At 48.1% G+C, this 14,374-nt stretch overlaps 1 protein-coding gene across 3 annotated transcripts in view; it reads left to right on the top strand.

Moving 5' to 3' along the window:
• The first annotated feature begins 11,879 nt into the window (after positions 1-11,879).
• The window catches only part of TMEM255A (transmembrane protein 255A), a 50,136-nt gene continuing 47,641 nt past the window's right edge, over positions 11,880-14,374 (top strand). For 2 of the 3 annotated variants that reach the window (XM_037908413.2, XM_037908415.2), the window contains exon 1: positions 11,883-12,159. In XM_037908413.2, coding sequence (XP_037764341.1) covers positions 12,102-12,159 — 58 coding nt within the window. In that variant the 5' untranslated portion in view covers positions 11,883-12,101. Of the gene's footprint in view, positions 12,160-14,374 lie in introns of all 3 variants that reach the window. The other variant, XM_037908414.2, reaches the window with a different exon arrangement.

The following is a 14,374-nucleotide window of genomic DNA, read 5'->3' on the forward strand; positions in this document are numbered from 1 at the left end:
TCTCTGCGGGAGAAAGCCCCACCTCGTTTCATGTCAGGGGAACTATTTCTTACCCAGGGCTTTGAGCCACTGACCGATCGAGCCTGTCACTGCTCTCTAGAATGTTATCTATGTCGAGACTCTATGGGCCATGCAGTCCCACTCAAGCCAATGGGATCCCAGGACACTGGGGAAGGGGAAAACATTCTGACTTATTTCTAGCACTTTCTGTGGGCATGAGGAAACTACAAGTATTGCCCAAGGCCTTGGCAATGAGCATCCAGCGGTGAAGGAACACGGATTCCAGGTGCCACCTGGTAGCAGAGTACGTGGGCTCACAACGCAGTGTTTGGAAGGGGACCTGGCTTTAGAACGCCTGAGAGGTTGGAGCTGTTTGGCTCTGGGGTTTTGGTTCGGTCCCTTAGATAAGGAGGGGCCATCTACACAATTCGGATCCAGAGTAGGGGTTTTGAACACAAAGGAATTCAGAGGTGTGGGCATGTGGGGAACCAGTTCATCTCCATCTCTTATTAATGAGACACTTTCCCCTCTTCTGGATATATTCTTTGGCTTTTCATTACAGCTAGAACCTCCAACGCTCTCCAGCCCAGCCTGACTCCTCACAGGCAGCAATGGGGCTGCTCCGTGCTTCAGAGTCAGGCTTTGCATGGCTTGGTTTTCAGCCTTCCGGCGGGCGCAGCAAACAGCTATCAGTCTGCTCTGAACAGCCCATCCCTTGATCTGAGAACAGGGAGGTGGTACATATAAAAATTGCTGAAGGGGGAAATGATGTTGCCCAGCTGATAGCCTCTGAAGCTCACTACCACAGGAAGCCTCTGGGCCATGTTCTGCCCTGGTGTAATCATCGACTTCAAGAGAGTTGCATTTGCTTACATGCAGCTGAATATGGCCTGCTCTGGCTGTGGCTGAATTTTCAACATGTCTGAGGGCCTGGCGCACAATCTCTTATGCCCATTCTACACTGGTTTGGCTCAGGCCTTCAGCTGGTGTCTAGGGCTGTGGCTACACTGACTTCGGTGGTGCCACCTTGATTTACACCCATTGAGGATCTGGCCCTTTGCCATCAGTAGAGTTGATCCAGACTTACACTGGTGTAAGTGGGAGAAGAAGCAAATCTTGTGTCTGAAAAATGTAATTATTGTTCTGGCCTGTATCTGTGCAAACTCAGATAAGGGTCACTGTTTAGAGTGGAAGCTTTCTGGGGCTGGGACTGTCTGTTCTGTGTTTGTACAGCGCCTTGCATAGTGGGGTCATGGTCCATGATTGGGGTTTCCAGCTGCTACTACAGTATAGCTAACAATAAATAATAATAATTTGATCTCATTCTTGGGGCACCAACCGATCCCCTGCAGGCCATTATACTGGCCTGCATAAATGTCTCAGTGTGGTATGTAGGAGAGGAGGGACACTCTGAGGTCTCAGGTTCTGACCCTTATCAGAGGCTGGGAAGCAGGGTATTGTTTCAGAGTTCTGAGAAGCTGATGTGACAAAGCCTTTTGTTCTGATCTGCTTTTGTAATTGTCTCTGGGGAGGTGTTTTGCCAATGACATGTGTGCGTGCATCTGGTTATTTTCCTTTATCATTCTGCATTAAATAATCTCGCTCTGCTGTGGGATGGACAGAAGGAGGAAGAGGAAGAAAATATTTTGTCTGATCTCTGCACAGAGACAAATACAGCCCCTCCCTGGTGATGCTGGGTGACTTTCATGCCAATTGCTCCTGTTCATTTTCCATTCCCAGGCTGCTGTTTCAGCAAAACCCAGCCAATACTCGCAGCTGAAACATTACATATTTTCAATGCATCTGAGAGAAAAGAGCCCAGCTCAGGTTAAATAAACATCTCCTGGGTGCAGACAGACAGCTAGGAGGGAATGCAACATCCTCTTGGGGTTGCAGGAGACGAGTGGCTGTTCTGAGAAAGGAAGGCAGGGTCTTTCTGGTCCAAAACACTACGGCAATGGCAGGTCCAGGCCCTCCACTTGAACAAGTGCCTCGGGCTTCCCTTAAATACTTTCTGGGCATCCTTCTCCTGCGAGAAATAAAGTTATAGATAACCACTGGCGATTGCTGAGTAGCCTGCGGCTCAAACTCCTGGGGGCTGGTTTCCAGCCACAGTGAGCACCCATTGAAGTTAATAGCACCTGGGGGTGCTCAGCACCTCTGGAAACGGGTCCCAAAAGTCAAGCACAAGGCTTTCCGGTTCAGTGTGCGTTCTCAGTGAATTCCGTGAACCTTGGGAAGGATCCTGCAAAATCCTCAATGCTTCTGAAATACTGAGTTCCCCGCTGCTGTGCACAAACCAAGCAGGGCTTCTGCTAGTCGCCAAGAGCCTAGAGTCTGAACTCCTATGGCCCTCAAGGAGGGATTTTCCCAAAAGATTATTGCTGAATCAGGCCCCTGGTGGTGGCCGTAGCCCTATATGTCCTGTGCAGACACACAGGTCCTTTCTACTTCCCTGGACATCCAGTCTGCCTCCTAAAGCACCATCCCCAGTCCTCCATCTCTGGCCCCAGCTTCCTACAGAGAGTGAATTTCCCAACCGCCTCCTCCATTCTGTGCTTGGAAAGTTGCCCTTTGGCTCCCCCTCCTGGCTTTCCCAGTCTAAATGTGTGTGTGTGTGGGAGGGGGCGGGTAATGGAGCTGGGCTGTGGGGGGGGAGCAAGGGGGCAGTGTCAGATAAGTCAGCAGGGGCAGGGGCTGTGATGAGGGGCAGGATGGGGCCTCCCTCCCATGTGTTACTTTGCACTGGGACCCACAAACCCTGGGGCCAGCCCTGCTCTTACATTGGCTGTTTAGGAGAAGCACAAAAACTCACCATGTATGAGGCACAAGGGGCCCTTGTTTTACCCGTTTCTGACCCTGCACTCCCTGTTGTCCCTGTGTCCATTCTGTTACACCCAGCCTGGCCCTTTGCTAGTATCAGTGTGGGTGGGGCCGAGGCATCCTCCCTGCGGTTATGGCTGGGTGACTGTGCCGAGACTTTGATCCAGTTCATCTGAGGGGAACAGTTCCCCTCACCAGAAGGTTGGCGTGTGTTAATGTTCATTGGCAGACTCTGACCTTTGCATCTGAGAGCAGCATTTTGTAACTTTTCGAGCACCAGCTTTCTCTCTTCACTCAGGAGAAGCTGAGCATTAGGAACAGACCCACTTAATGTGTTTTCTGAAACAGCAGTGGGATTAATTTCTTTACACTGGTTGAAATACACTTTGTCTCCAAAATAAGTACATGCTTTGCACTTACACCCGCCTTTCATCCAAGAAGTCAAAGTGTTTTACAAGCAATTACAAGCCTCTTGGGGAGGCGTTATTATCCCTGTTTCACAGATGCCATCTGAGATACAGAGAGGTTAAAGGACTTGATGGCACAATGAGTCAGTGGTAAAATTCAGAATGAGAGACTTAAATTCTATCTAATTAGCTTGTCCAGGAGACGGGAAAGAGGTGACTTGTTCACAGTTCCTAACGGAGAGAAGATTTTTGCTAGTATGGGGTTCTTTATAATCTAGCAGAGATAGAGCAAGATCCATTAGAAATAAGCTTTTTAATAGTGAGTGTAATTAGCCATCAGCACAACTCAAATAGGGATGTGGTGCATGCTTCATTACTTGCAGTTTTTAAGTCAAGACTGGATCTCTTTCTAGCAATTAGGGGATAAAAGTCCCAAAAGTGACTAAGTGACTTAGGAGCCTAAATAATATTTGCAAGTCGCCTAGGAGCCTAAGTCTCACTGAAAGTCAATGGGACGTTGGTCAGGTCTACACGAAGAGTGCTTTCCCAGGGTAGGTAGACCATATACTGTACTGCCAAAGCGCTCCTCGTGTGGGTGCCGTTTATACTGGCAAACCTACTTTTGCCAGCATCTTCCCGGCGCCCTGAGCCAAAGTACAGGTTTGCTGATAGAACTGCATCGACATGAGGGGTCTCTGCCGGTGCGATTGTGTTGGTCAGGGATCACACCTCTTCAGACCCCGACCAATGTAGCTCTGCTGGCAGAAGTCTGTAGTGTGGACTGGGCCTTAGGCTCCTAAGTCACTTTTGAAAATGGGTCTTGGCCAGGTTTATGCTACAAAATTTTGCTGGTGTAGCTATGTCGGTTCGGAGTGTGAAAAAATCACCCCCAGCTGACACAGCTATGCTGGCAACACCTCCCTGGTAGACGTGGCTTGTATCAGGGAGGTAGTTGAACTATACTCCTTTTGCCGGAATTAGTTCTGTCTCCACTTGGGTCTTTGCCAGTATACCTGAACTGGAATATAGCTCTATCAGTATAGCTGTACCTGCAAAGCCTCTGTAATGTAGACTAGCCCTTAGGCGCTGAAGTCACGAAGGGTATGTCTGCTTGGTAAAAAATGACCCGTGACAGCAAGTCTCAGAGCCTGGGTCAACTGAATAGGGCTCATGGGGCTCACGTTTCTGGACTAGCAGTGTAGCCATTCGGGCTTGGTCTGGAGCACAGGCTCTGAGACCGACCCCCAGGTTTCAGAGCCCATGCTCCAGCCCGAGTGGGAATGTCTGCGCTGCTATTTTTAGCCTTGTAACGTAAGCCCAAATTAGTTGACCTGGGCTCTTGGACTCGCAGCCGTGGGTCTTTTTCTGCAATGTACCCTAAGGACTTTTGAAAACTTTACCCCTAGTCTACCTCAACCAGAAGCTACAGGCTTGATGCAGCAATTCCTGGGTGCGGTTCTGTGTCTAGTGTTATGCAGGAGGGCAGATTAGATCATCATCTTGATCCCTTCTGGCCTTAACGTATATGAATGGATCTTCCAACTCCCAGTCTTGTGCCTTAGCCATTCGACCATCCTCTCAGAGATTTAGCACAGGAGAAGGCTGCACTTAGCCTCCAAAGCATCATTTCTTGTTCTATCCTTTTTCAGTCAGCTATAGCGAAACAGAGATTGTTTTGTAATGGGCCAACCACAGTTCCAAACCCCCGCGAAATGGGAGACCTGTTTAACGTCTTGGCTGCACAAACGGCATGCTGTTAGGATGTAGCTAAAAGCTCAGCTGAATGAGCCCGAGCTGTTTTTTTGGTGGCTGCTATTCTGTGCTCCGAATTCTGAGCAAATCAAGTACCTCACCCTCATGATAGCAAAGAAGCAAACCAAGAAGGGATATCTGCCTGAGTTTGCTACCAGCCTGAAACAATAGCTCTTGGACGCGTGAACAGCCCCATTCAAATCAATGGGTTGTTGACTCTGACGCTTGATGGTAATTTTAATGGCAATATCTATTTTACTGCTGACCAAAACATGCAAGAAAGGAGAGCGAGGATGATCAGCTAGTGACACTCAGAGCTGCAAGAAAGGAGATGGATGCTCATAATATGAAGATCTGCACAATCTACCATGAGTGGCATCTCAGTTGGGTAGGGCTTGGTTTGTGGGTGGGGCTTGGAAGAGACCCACTGCTCTTTTCCCCCAGTTCTGCCCCTGCCCGTCTGCATGTATGAATTAGGGATTTGAATGTGCTGATGCACACCGTTAACCAGTTTTCACATACGGGCATGGAGCTGTTAGCTATGTACGGATGGGATCTGTGCACCCAGTGCACCAGTGTCCTGAAAGGGCCATCTTTTAGAGTGTAAGGGCTGCTCAGTCTGCATGCCAAGTCCATCCCAGCCGACTCTGCTGAGACAGCCAACAAAGGGGTAATTGGGCGAATGGTTTCTGATCCAGGCATCTGCCCAGTAACACCTGAACTGAGTTTCTTAAAATAATTTTCAGAGGGTAACAACTTTCAGACATTATTGACCTGGGCTGGGCTCAAACCATTAACTGTGGTCCTGACTGTACTGAGAACTGCATGCTTCTGAACCTAAGTGGATTCTCATTTGCTGCAATGAGACTCCATGGAGATACAGGTGGCAGGGATCTGTGTTCCATGCAGGATTGGGGCCTTTGACTTAAAGATGAATGGCTCACCTCCCATTGCCAGTTCACACGCAGAGGACAAGCAAAGCTTTGTGCATCCAATCTCATTTGTGAAGCTCTAAAATGGTTTTCCTTGCCAAACTGCACTGTAAGTTCACCTCTAAAGCCTGTCGAGCTTTGTGCAAGCACAGACAGGGCTGTTTTCTTGGCTGGCGAGGGAGCTGGGAGACTGCATCTTAAACAGCAGAATTCCCAGGATTGGACATTGTGGGTACATCAGGGATTGTTTATAAAAGTAATAAAAACAAACATCTCAACAAAAGGCAATCAGAATGTGAGGAACCTGCCAAAACACCCCTAGTCACACTGCAGAGATCTTGGCTAAACTCCTAACATGTGCCTTTCTAACCCCCAAGCCTAAAAAATCTGATTTACATCACCCTCCCGCCTCCCTTGTGGCAATGTGGCAAGCAGTCTCATTGAAATTGACAAATTTGCTAACCCCACTCAGTTCCTTTTCTCTTCCCCCCACGTTTCTCATGAGCTGCAGCACCGATAAAAACCTCTTTCTTGATCTGTGATTCTAGTCTGTGATGAGGATTGCTAGTGTGAGATGTAGCAGGCTGGGTAAATCATGTCAGGCCTGGGATGATTTTGAAATCTTGTCTCATTTGGTTTTGTGCCAGTTGTTACTTGGGGCGAACTTCATGTTTCATCTTTTAGGATTCCAGTTTCGCGTCTCTTTAAACTCTTCTGCGGGTTTATGGGTTTGCCTTACCCCAGGGCATGTAGGGCAAAGGAGGAGGAGGAGAGGCTGAGAATTTGGGAGGGGTTGTTTGGGGAGAGGAAAGACGCAGGAGACTTTGGAGGGAGGAAAGAGAGAAGGGAGGCATTTCAGGCAGGAAAGAAGCTGAAGATTTGGAGGAAGGAAAAAGAAAGAGGGGACAAGGGTGTGGTGAGAAGTGAGTAACAGCACAGCAGTATGGGGCAGGAGGGAAGAGAGATGGAGGGATTGGGCAGAAAAAAACAGGAGAAGGAGGAGGTTTGGGAGACAAGGAGGAGAGATTGTGAGAGAAAGAGGAGAGTGAAGGAATTGTGGTGAGATCAGAGTGAGAGGGAAGGAAGTGATCTGGGAGAAAAGAAAGAGGGGGCTTTGGAGAGGGAGGGACTTCTGGGGCAGGAGAGAGGGGTATGGGTGGGAAGGGAGGATGATAGAGGAGAGACTGGGGGATGAATAGGGAGAGGGGCAAGTGCCAGAGCTGGAGGATGGGTAGGGCGGAAGAAGGGCAGTGAGAGGATTTGGGGAGAAAGGGAACGTGAGCAGATTTTTGGGCTGAGGAAGAGGACAGAATGAGGGGAATAATGGAGGGGTTTGTGGGGAAGGAGAGACTAAAAGCACCAGCCAAATCTGCTTCTAGCAAAGCCTAGAGGTGCACAGGAGGGGATCTGGCTACAGACTTCCAGGGAGCCTGGAGGAGGCCAAAGTAAGGGTGTGATTTAAAGCCCACTGGAGTCAGTGGGAGTCTTTTCCTGGGCCTCAGCAGGTTTCAGGTTAGGTCCTAAGTGTGTGTTGGATGAGAAGGGACTGCTGGGAGTCTGATGGGGGTGGGGCCCCACGGTACTGGGAGAAGATCTTTATTCCTCCCCAAACTTTGCGGACAAAACTACTCCACTGGTTGCAGGCCTGACTGTACCACTTTCAGTTGCTACCACTGAAGGTTATTTGATGTGAACTGGAGGATCTGATTAACTGGCTTTTAATCAGGAAGGAATTTATGTAAGAATTGCCTATTCTTCTCTAGATGATAAACAATGCAAAGGGTCACTGCAGTGTGGGGAACGCACAGGAGAAAAATAGAATTGCAAAAAAGTGATGGTTGTTTGACTCTGTCTGTGTGACGCTGTTACTAATGTCAGGCAAATAATTGCAGAGTGCAGTGTAAAATTCTTCTGCAAATCCCAGCGGAGGTGGACCCTATTCAAGTAAAATACCATCTAACACATGTGCATCATCTAGCTTTTTGCAATTAGATTTCTTGACTCTGGGAAGGTTTTTAATGGATCTACAAGGTGAACTTGTGCCCTCAAGGACTGGGTGGGGAAGACACCAGCGAAAGGAGGACACTCAGGCCTAAGAATAGTAAACTATGCTTTATTGAAGGAAGGAAGAACTTACGCTCCAGTCTGCGTGGGGAACCCCTAGGACACGCGGAGGGGCTGCAGGGGACTCTGGCCGTTCGGGACAGCTGACCAGGCAGGACTCCGCCGGGGAAGAGTCCTCTGTGGCGCTATATTCTCCGTGCTTATCTTGGGGTTACATGGGGTCACAGCTGGCTACATTCTTATACGTATGATTTATGCTTATTACATAAACTGACTCATTTACAGGCAAAAATATGCTGAGCTATGCTACAATATCTTTTGGCAGGGTCTGTCGGACAAAGTTAATTGAAACTGCCTGCATCCTCCGCTTACCTCCAGTCACATACTCAGGCCACCACTTAGCTCCTCACCAATCTTCCGCAATCTTGCCCCTACAGTACTGTAGCACACTGAACTGCCAACCCTACCCTGTTAAAGCTGCAATCCACTGTACTGCATTTTAAATTGCACTGAGGTTTAAAGTACAGTGCATGGGATTACATTATTGAATAGTATTTATTTTACTCTAATATTAGGGATGTCTTGCCTACACATCCCACAGTTAGCTGTGTGAGTGTTTGGCTTCAGAAGCATTTGGACAGAGGAGTATTGGTTTCCTGCAAGGTAACCTTGATCCAGCCAGGTGCAGAGAGCCTTCAACTCCCATTAAAGTTCATGTGAATCAAGGATATTCAGCACCTGGCAGGATTGCGCCCTAACAACTTTGGCAGGCAGTGAGGTGCAATTTTTAAACCTTCTACAGGAGTGTGCTGTGTTTTAAAACACGGTTTTTCCCCTTTAGATGAAACATTAAGGCACTCACATTACTAGGTTACATTATGGGCTGGTCTAGACTGGAAACTCACAGTGGCATAAAATCCACCCCCCTGAGAGACATAGCTATGCCAACTTAACACCCAGCAGTGCTAGGTCAACGGAATAATTCTTCCATCATCCTAGCTACCTCCTCTCAGGGAGGTGGGTTAACTACAGTGATGATAGAACCCCTCCCATCACTGTAGTGAGTATCTACACTGATGTCTAGAGCAGTGCAGCTGTAGCATTTTAAATGTAGACACAGCCTTTAAAATTGCTTATGAAAACACAGTATATTCTTGGATGACTTTAAAGATACACTGATTTTTAAAACTTTTTATAAGCAACCTGTAAAATTCCTAATAAAATACGTGTAGGCTGAACCTATTTTGATGTGTTTATCAGGCATTGACTAAAATAAAACAAGTATAGCATTCCACAGTGCGATAAAAAGTTCTCAGTACCCAGCAAAGCCCTGTACTTGTTGACTTAGATCACACATATGCATAAGAATGTCATAAAATAAGGAAGCAGATGGTTCATTCCACCTTCCCTCCTGTCATTTTCATAGTCAGAGCTTGATCCTGCAAAAATTTACTCATGAACTGAAATGTATGCACTGTGCAGAACCCCAGCAAAATAAATGGATTACTCCCAGGTGGTGCTCAGCTGGTGGGAATCATCATAGTTCTATTCGCATTAATGGATCTCTGACAATTTACATCAGCTCCAACCCCTACCCCTTGTGTGTAAAGTTAAGCATCTGCATAAGTCTCTGCAGGATCAGGGGGTCCGCACGCTCAGAAGAGTTTACAGTAACTATATATCAGGATTTTCCCACACCAGATCCATGAGCCAGCCTAACTTACACATATACAACTCAGTCAAACTTGGCCCCTTTGCTACACCATTGAGTCACTGGCCTCCCACCTTTGTTCTGCAAAGTCTTGATTGCCCAATTATTACATTTTCCAACAAACATCTTCACTCCTTCTCTCCTGCCACTCCTTATGCAGGGGCGGAGCTCTCCCTAAATAACCTCATAGCCACCCCATTGTTCTCTTTCAAGTCCTTAAACTCCTTTCTGCCTGGATGCCTACAAAAAGCTGGACAATGGGTAGGCAGCTGGTTTGCTGAGCACTGTTTTTCCAGCTGACCCGTGTTCCATTGTCTCCCCATGCTCTCCTTTTCTGTTTGTTGTATCCCTGCATTGTCTGTGGTCTCCCACTTAGTTTGTAAGCTCTTGGGGAAGGTACTGTCTCTTTGTTACATGTTTGCACAGTGCCTAGCACAGTGAGGTCCTGACCTTTAGATGCTACTATAATATCAATAATAATCTGCCAGTTTAGACAGCTATTCCAAAAAAAGGTACAATCCATGTTTTTTTAAAAGTAAATAAAGTTTGTATTTTAGCAGAGAATGAGCTACATCCCCAACTGCCCAATCTACAGGGGCAAGTTCTCAGAGACGTAGGGATATTATTCCTTGCGTCTCCAGGCCTGATCTATCCCATTGGACTCAAAGGGAGTGTTTGCTTTGATTTTCAATGGAGTCTGCCTGCATATAGTTCATTTACAGGGTTAGGACCGAAGAGCCCAATCCTGTAAGCATGCATTAGTGAGAGGATTTACAGGACTGGCCTCTACAACCATCAGCAAAAAATGAAAATAACATTTGCAAGGTGGGCATATGGGCCACTGGTGTGAAATAAATTGATAGGGGGCGGAAACCGAGAAACCTAGTGAACACTCAGCAGTTCAGTTATCATTATTTTACTACACAGCTGTGAGAAACGATCAGGATAAAACACAAATCTCATAAAACTTGACTGGTTTTGAGTTTTACTTATGAATATGAAGCTCAGGCCAGGTTTGCCAGCAGCTTTGCTGAAGCTCCCAAACTTCTCAAGCCAGACTGGGACGATTTATGGTTTTACATTGACACCAGTGATTCCTTGCGTGGTTTTGACACAAAATCAGCAGAAGCCTTGGATTTAGAGAAAGATTTGCTTTGAGATTTGGGATTTGTTTGAAAGTGAAACTCAGAGTGGAATTTGGTGGGTGTAATCACAAATGGATGGAACCCGGGTAGACTTTGCACCAGCCCTTCCTAAAGGAAACACCCAAGTTTTACCCAGAACCAGTTGAATATGCTGAATCTGAATGTTTCCTCTTCTCTTTAAAGCTGTCCTAGTCCACTTTAAATTCTAGAGGTTCAAGATGGGATCCAAATGAAAAACTCTGGATCCAAACACAGTGTTACCGACCCCAAGAACCCACAAATCATGAGTCATCCCAAGATTTTTAACAATAAATTTGAAGTTATCTTTATTTGACTTCTGGATTTTGAGCTTTTTACATCCCCACTCTCAAGCTTTTCTCTGCAGCCTTGGGGGCTAGAAACTCAACTTATTTTTTAAGTAAAAGCTCAGAGTCTCACCTAATCACATAAATCCAGGAGCTCAGACATGTAGAAAAACGCCAACCGTTGGAAACAGGGCAAGTACCCTGAACTTTGGGGAAGAAAGTACTGGGAGTTGAACGCCACATGTTTCTCTCGTCTCTGCAATGAGTTTAAAAAAACCTCAGATCTCGCCAATACCCCTAAACCACATGGGTGTGAGCTGCAGCATCAGGACCCAGCCCTGGAGCCCAGCTTTGCAACTGGCCCGTCTGCAGCGCGGGCTGGAGCCAGAACTGAACACCCCAGAACTCTGGGGATCAGCAGGGCTGAACCGTGCAATGAGGACCTGCAGATGGAAGAACGCTTTGGAAACAACCTGTTCCAGCGAACGGGATGGGATCTGTGACGGCCGGGCTCCGTGCAGAGGCCACTGGGCATCGCTGCCAGGTGGCCCTGCACTGATTTAGCAGGAACTAGCCATTGCTGTTACTGGGCTTGTTAATGGTTCTCTGGCTGCCCCCTTCTCCCGCACTCGCCCACCCGATCGGGACCTTTGCTGAAGCCCCGCAAGCCCCCGGATGCTGCTGGGCCGGGGGGGGAGAAGAGACGCTGGCTGCCCGCGGGGCTGGCAACCCCGGGCCCTCCTCCGGTGGTGGGGCACAGGATCCCCGCCGAGCTGGGCAGGGGAAGCCTTGCGCAGGCGCCAGCGGCCGCCTCCCGAGCAGCTGCCCCGGGCATGGCCAGGCGGGCTGCGCTGGGGGACGCGGCAGCGGCTGGGCGCAGAGGGCCGGGGAGGAGGCGCCGCGCTCCTGCCTTCTAGGCGCTCGCTCGCCCCCGGGGCCCGGCTGGGCAGCGCAGCGGCAGCATGCGCCAGTCCCTGACTCAGCAGCGCTCCAGCGCCGTCCCCCTGCCTGACTCCGCGGGTAAGTGCCCCCCGCCGGGCCGGGCGCTGCAGCGGGCAGTGCCGGGGGCTCGGGGCGCGGCGGGATTGCAGGCAGCCCCCTGCCCCTCGCCGGCTGCCCGCCCCGGGGAGGGCACGTCCAGCCCCGCTCCCCCTGCCCCGGGGCCGGCTGGCGGCTCCCCTGGCCAGGCCGGCGGCGCCCTAATTGCTCTGCCCGGGCGCCTGGCGCTCTGGGGGAAGCGGGCAGGTCTGATGGCAGCCGGGTGAAAGGCGGGTCGCTCAGCTCCTCGCAGCGGCCCCCCCGTTTACACCGGCAAGGCCCCGCTCCGGCTAGGGAATCGGGTTGATGCCGAGAGAGAGGCGTGGGGCCTGCTGCTTCTGCTGCGCGGTGCAAATCGCTGGCAGTCAGCGGAGTTACCTCGCCTTGTGATGCGATCCGGCTTCGGACCGTCTGTGGCTGGCGCTTCTGTGCACGCACCCGTGCAGGGGCCCAAGCCTCCGGCCCCTTGCACAGCCACACCAGTGACGGCATGAGCAGGCAGCAAGTGGTTCAAACCATCCTTTTCTCCAAGCTTGCCCTGGTGAGGCTTCTAAGCTTGTTGCTACTGGCCACATTTTGCAAAGCTTTGGCGAGCAGTGGCTTCTCTTTACGCGGGCGCTGGCCTTCCATCCCTCCTGCCCATTGGTAGTGCCCACAGAGGATTTTTTAAAAATCTGCACATTTTTAAGAGCAAGTTTAATCATTTGCTTCTCAAGCATGGCTCTGAAATCCATTTTCAGTTGAATAGGGTGTCTAACACAGGACAGTGCAGGTTTACAACAAACACTATATGGTTAGGTAGCTTCCCCTTTGCAATTGGAGCAGCATGTTTCAGGAAATGTTGCAGAATTCATAGCTTCTCTCCAAGAGCTTTCCCCCTTATCTCCCTAATTTGGTGGGGAGCAGGAAGCTAATGTGTTTTTTAGCCTTTTTATGTATCACGAACACTACCTGCTCTTGCTTTATGCTTTAATGAAGCACTAATTCTGGGTCAGGTTCTGCAGTGATGAGGAATGCTGTAGACTTGTTCTTGGGAGCCACTGAATGTATAAACATTGTTTTGTGCAAGCGGCAAAGAGTCCTGTGGCACCTTATAGACTAACAGACTTATTGGAGCATAAGCTTTCGTGGGTGAATACCCACTTTGTCGGATGCATGTAGAGCGCCTTGTTTTGTGCAAGGTTTGTTTGAAAGGGTGTTTGTGCAGAAGTCACAGCTGAGGGTACAAGGTGGGTGACAATGTCTTACAGCGGTAAAAGTAGCTTGCGCTAGAGGTATTGTGAGCCTGAGCCAGATAATAACAATACCTTCAGATGGCATACCCTTCCTTTTTCTGTCCCCTTTTCGTCCAGTGAGCTGGCCCACACTAGACGTCTCACCTACCCCAGGTATCACTTTTGGCCATATGCTTTCATGGGGCTGTTTGGCTATTTTGAAAGAGATTTTTTCAATCTATTTAATTTATCCTTATGAGAATCATGACAAATAAATATATTTTTCATGCCTCTTTCTTGTTTTAGAGGAAGATATGCTTTAATGCGGTGATCACAAATCTAAGTATGTTCAATTAAATAATTGCACAAAACCACTAGTACAATTCTAAATAAAGGAAATGAATGGTAAAAAGGCTTAATGACCAAGGAATAAGTGTTAAATATGTGCTCATTGTGTGCCATCTTCTCCACTTCTGATAGTCATTTTATTTTTTAGTCAATGGTCGAATGATATACACATGACAATACAAATAAAGATAAACTACCCTAAACTTTTAAAAGTGACCTAAGAAACTGGTGTTAGCTTGTTTCTTCCAGTGGGGATATGTGTTATATATTAAAGAGTTGTGAATAAAAGGAGTCCTAAGGTTTAAAATGAATTATCTTTTTGAAGGACAGACGTATTTTAAATACGTTATCAAAACGTACAACACAAACACAAATAGCACTGATCTCTATCTCCTCCTTTCTCCTTCCCAAAACAATTAAGCATGCATTCACACCCGCTTGCATGCTATTTTATAGATTAAGCCACTTTAAGTTTACATTCAAGCTAGTTTGTGTATTAACCGTTGATTAAAGTTGGTTAATACAGCAACTCTGTATGAGACAAAATGCAGGACTAATTTAAGTTATTCTTTTATAAAAGAGTTGATGGCATTTTTTTACTTTTCTTTCCACAAGCTCTGCCCATTTGGCTAAGT

This window comes from Chelonia mydas, chromosome 9, assembly GCF_015237465.2.
Source record: "Chelonia mydas isolate rCheMyd1 chromosome 9, rCheMyd1.pri.v2, whole genome shotgun sequence".
In the NCBI taxonomy this organism is placed as follows: domain Eukaryota; kingdom Metazoa; phylum Chordata; order Testudines; family Cheloniidae; genus Chelonia; species Chelonia mydas.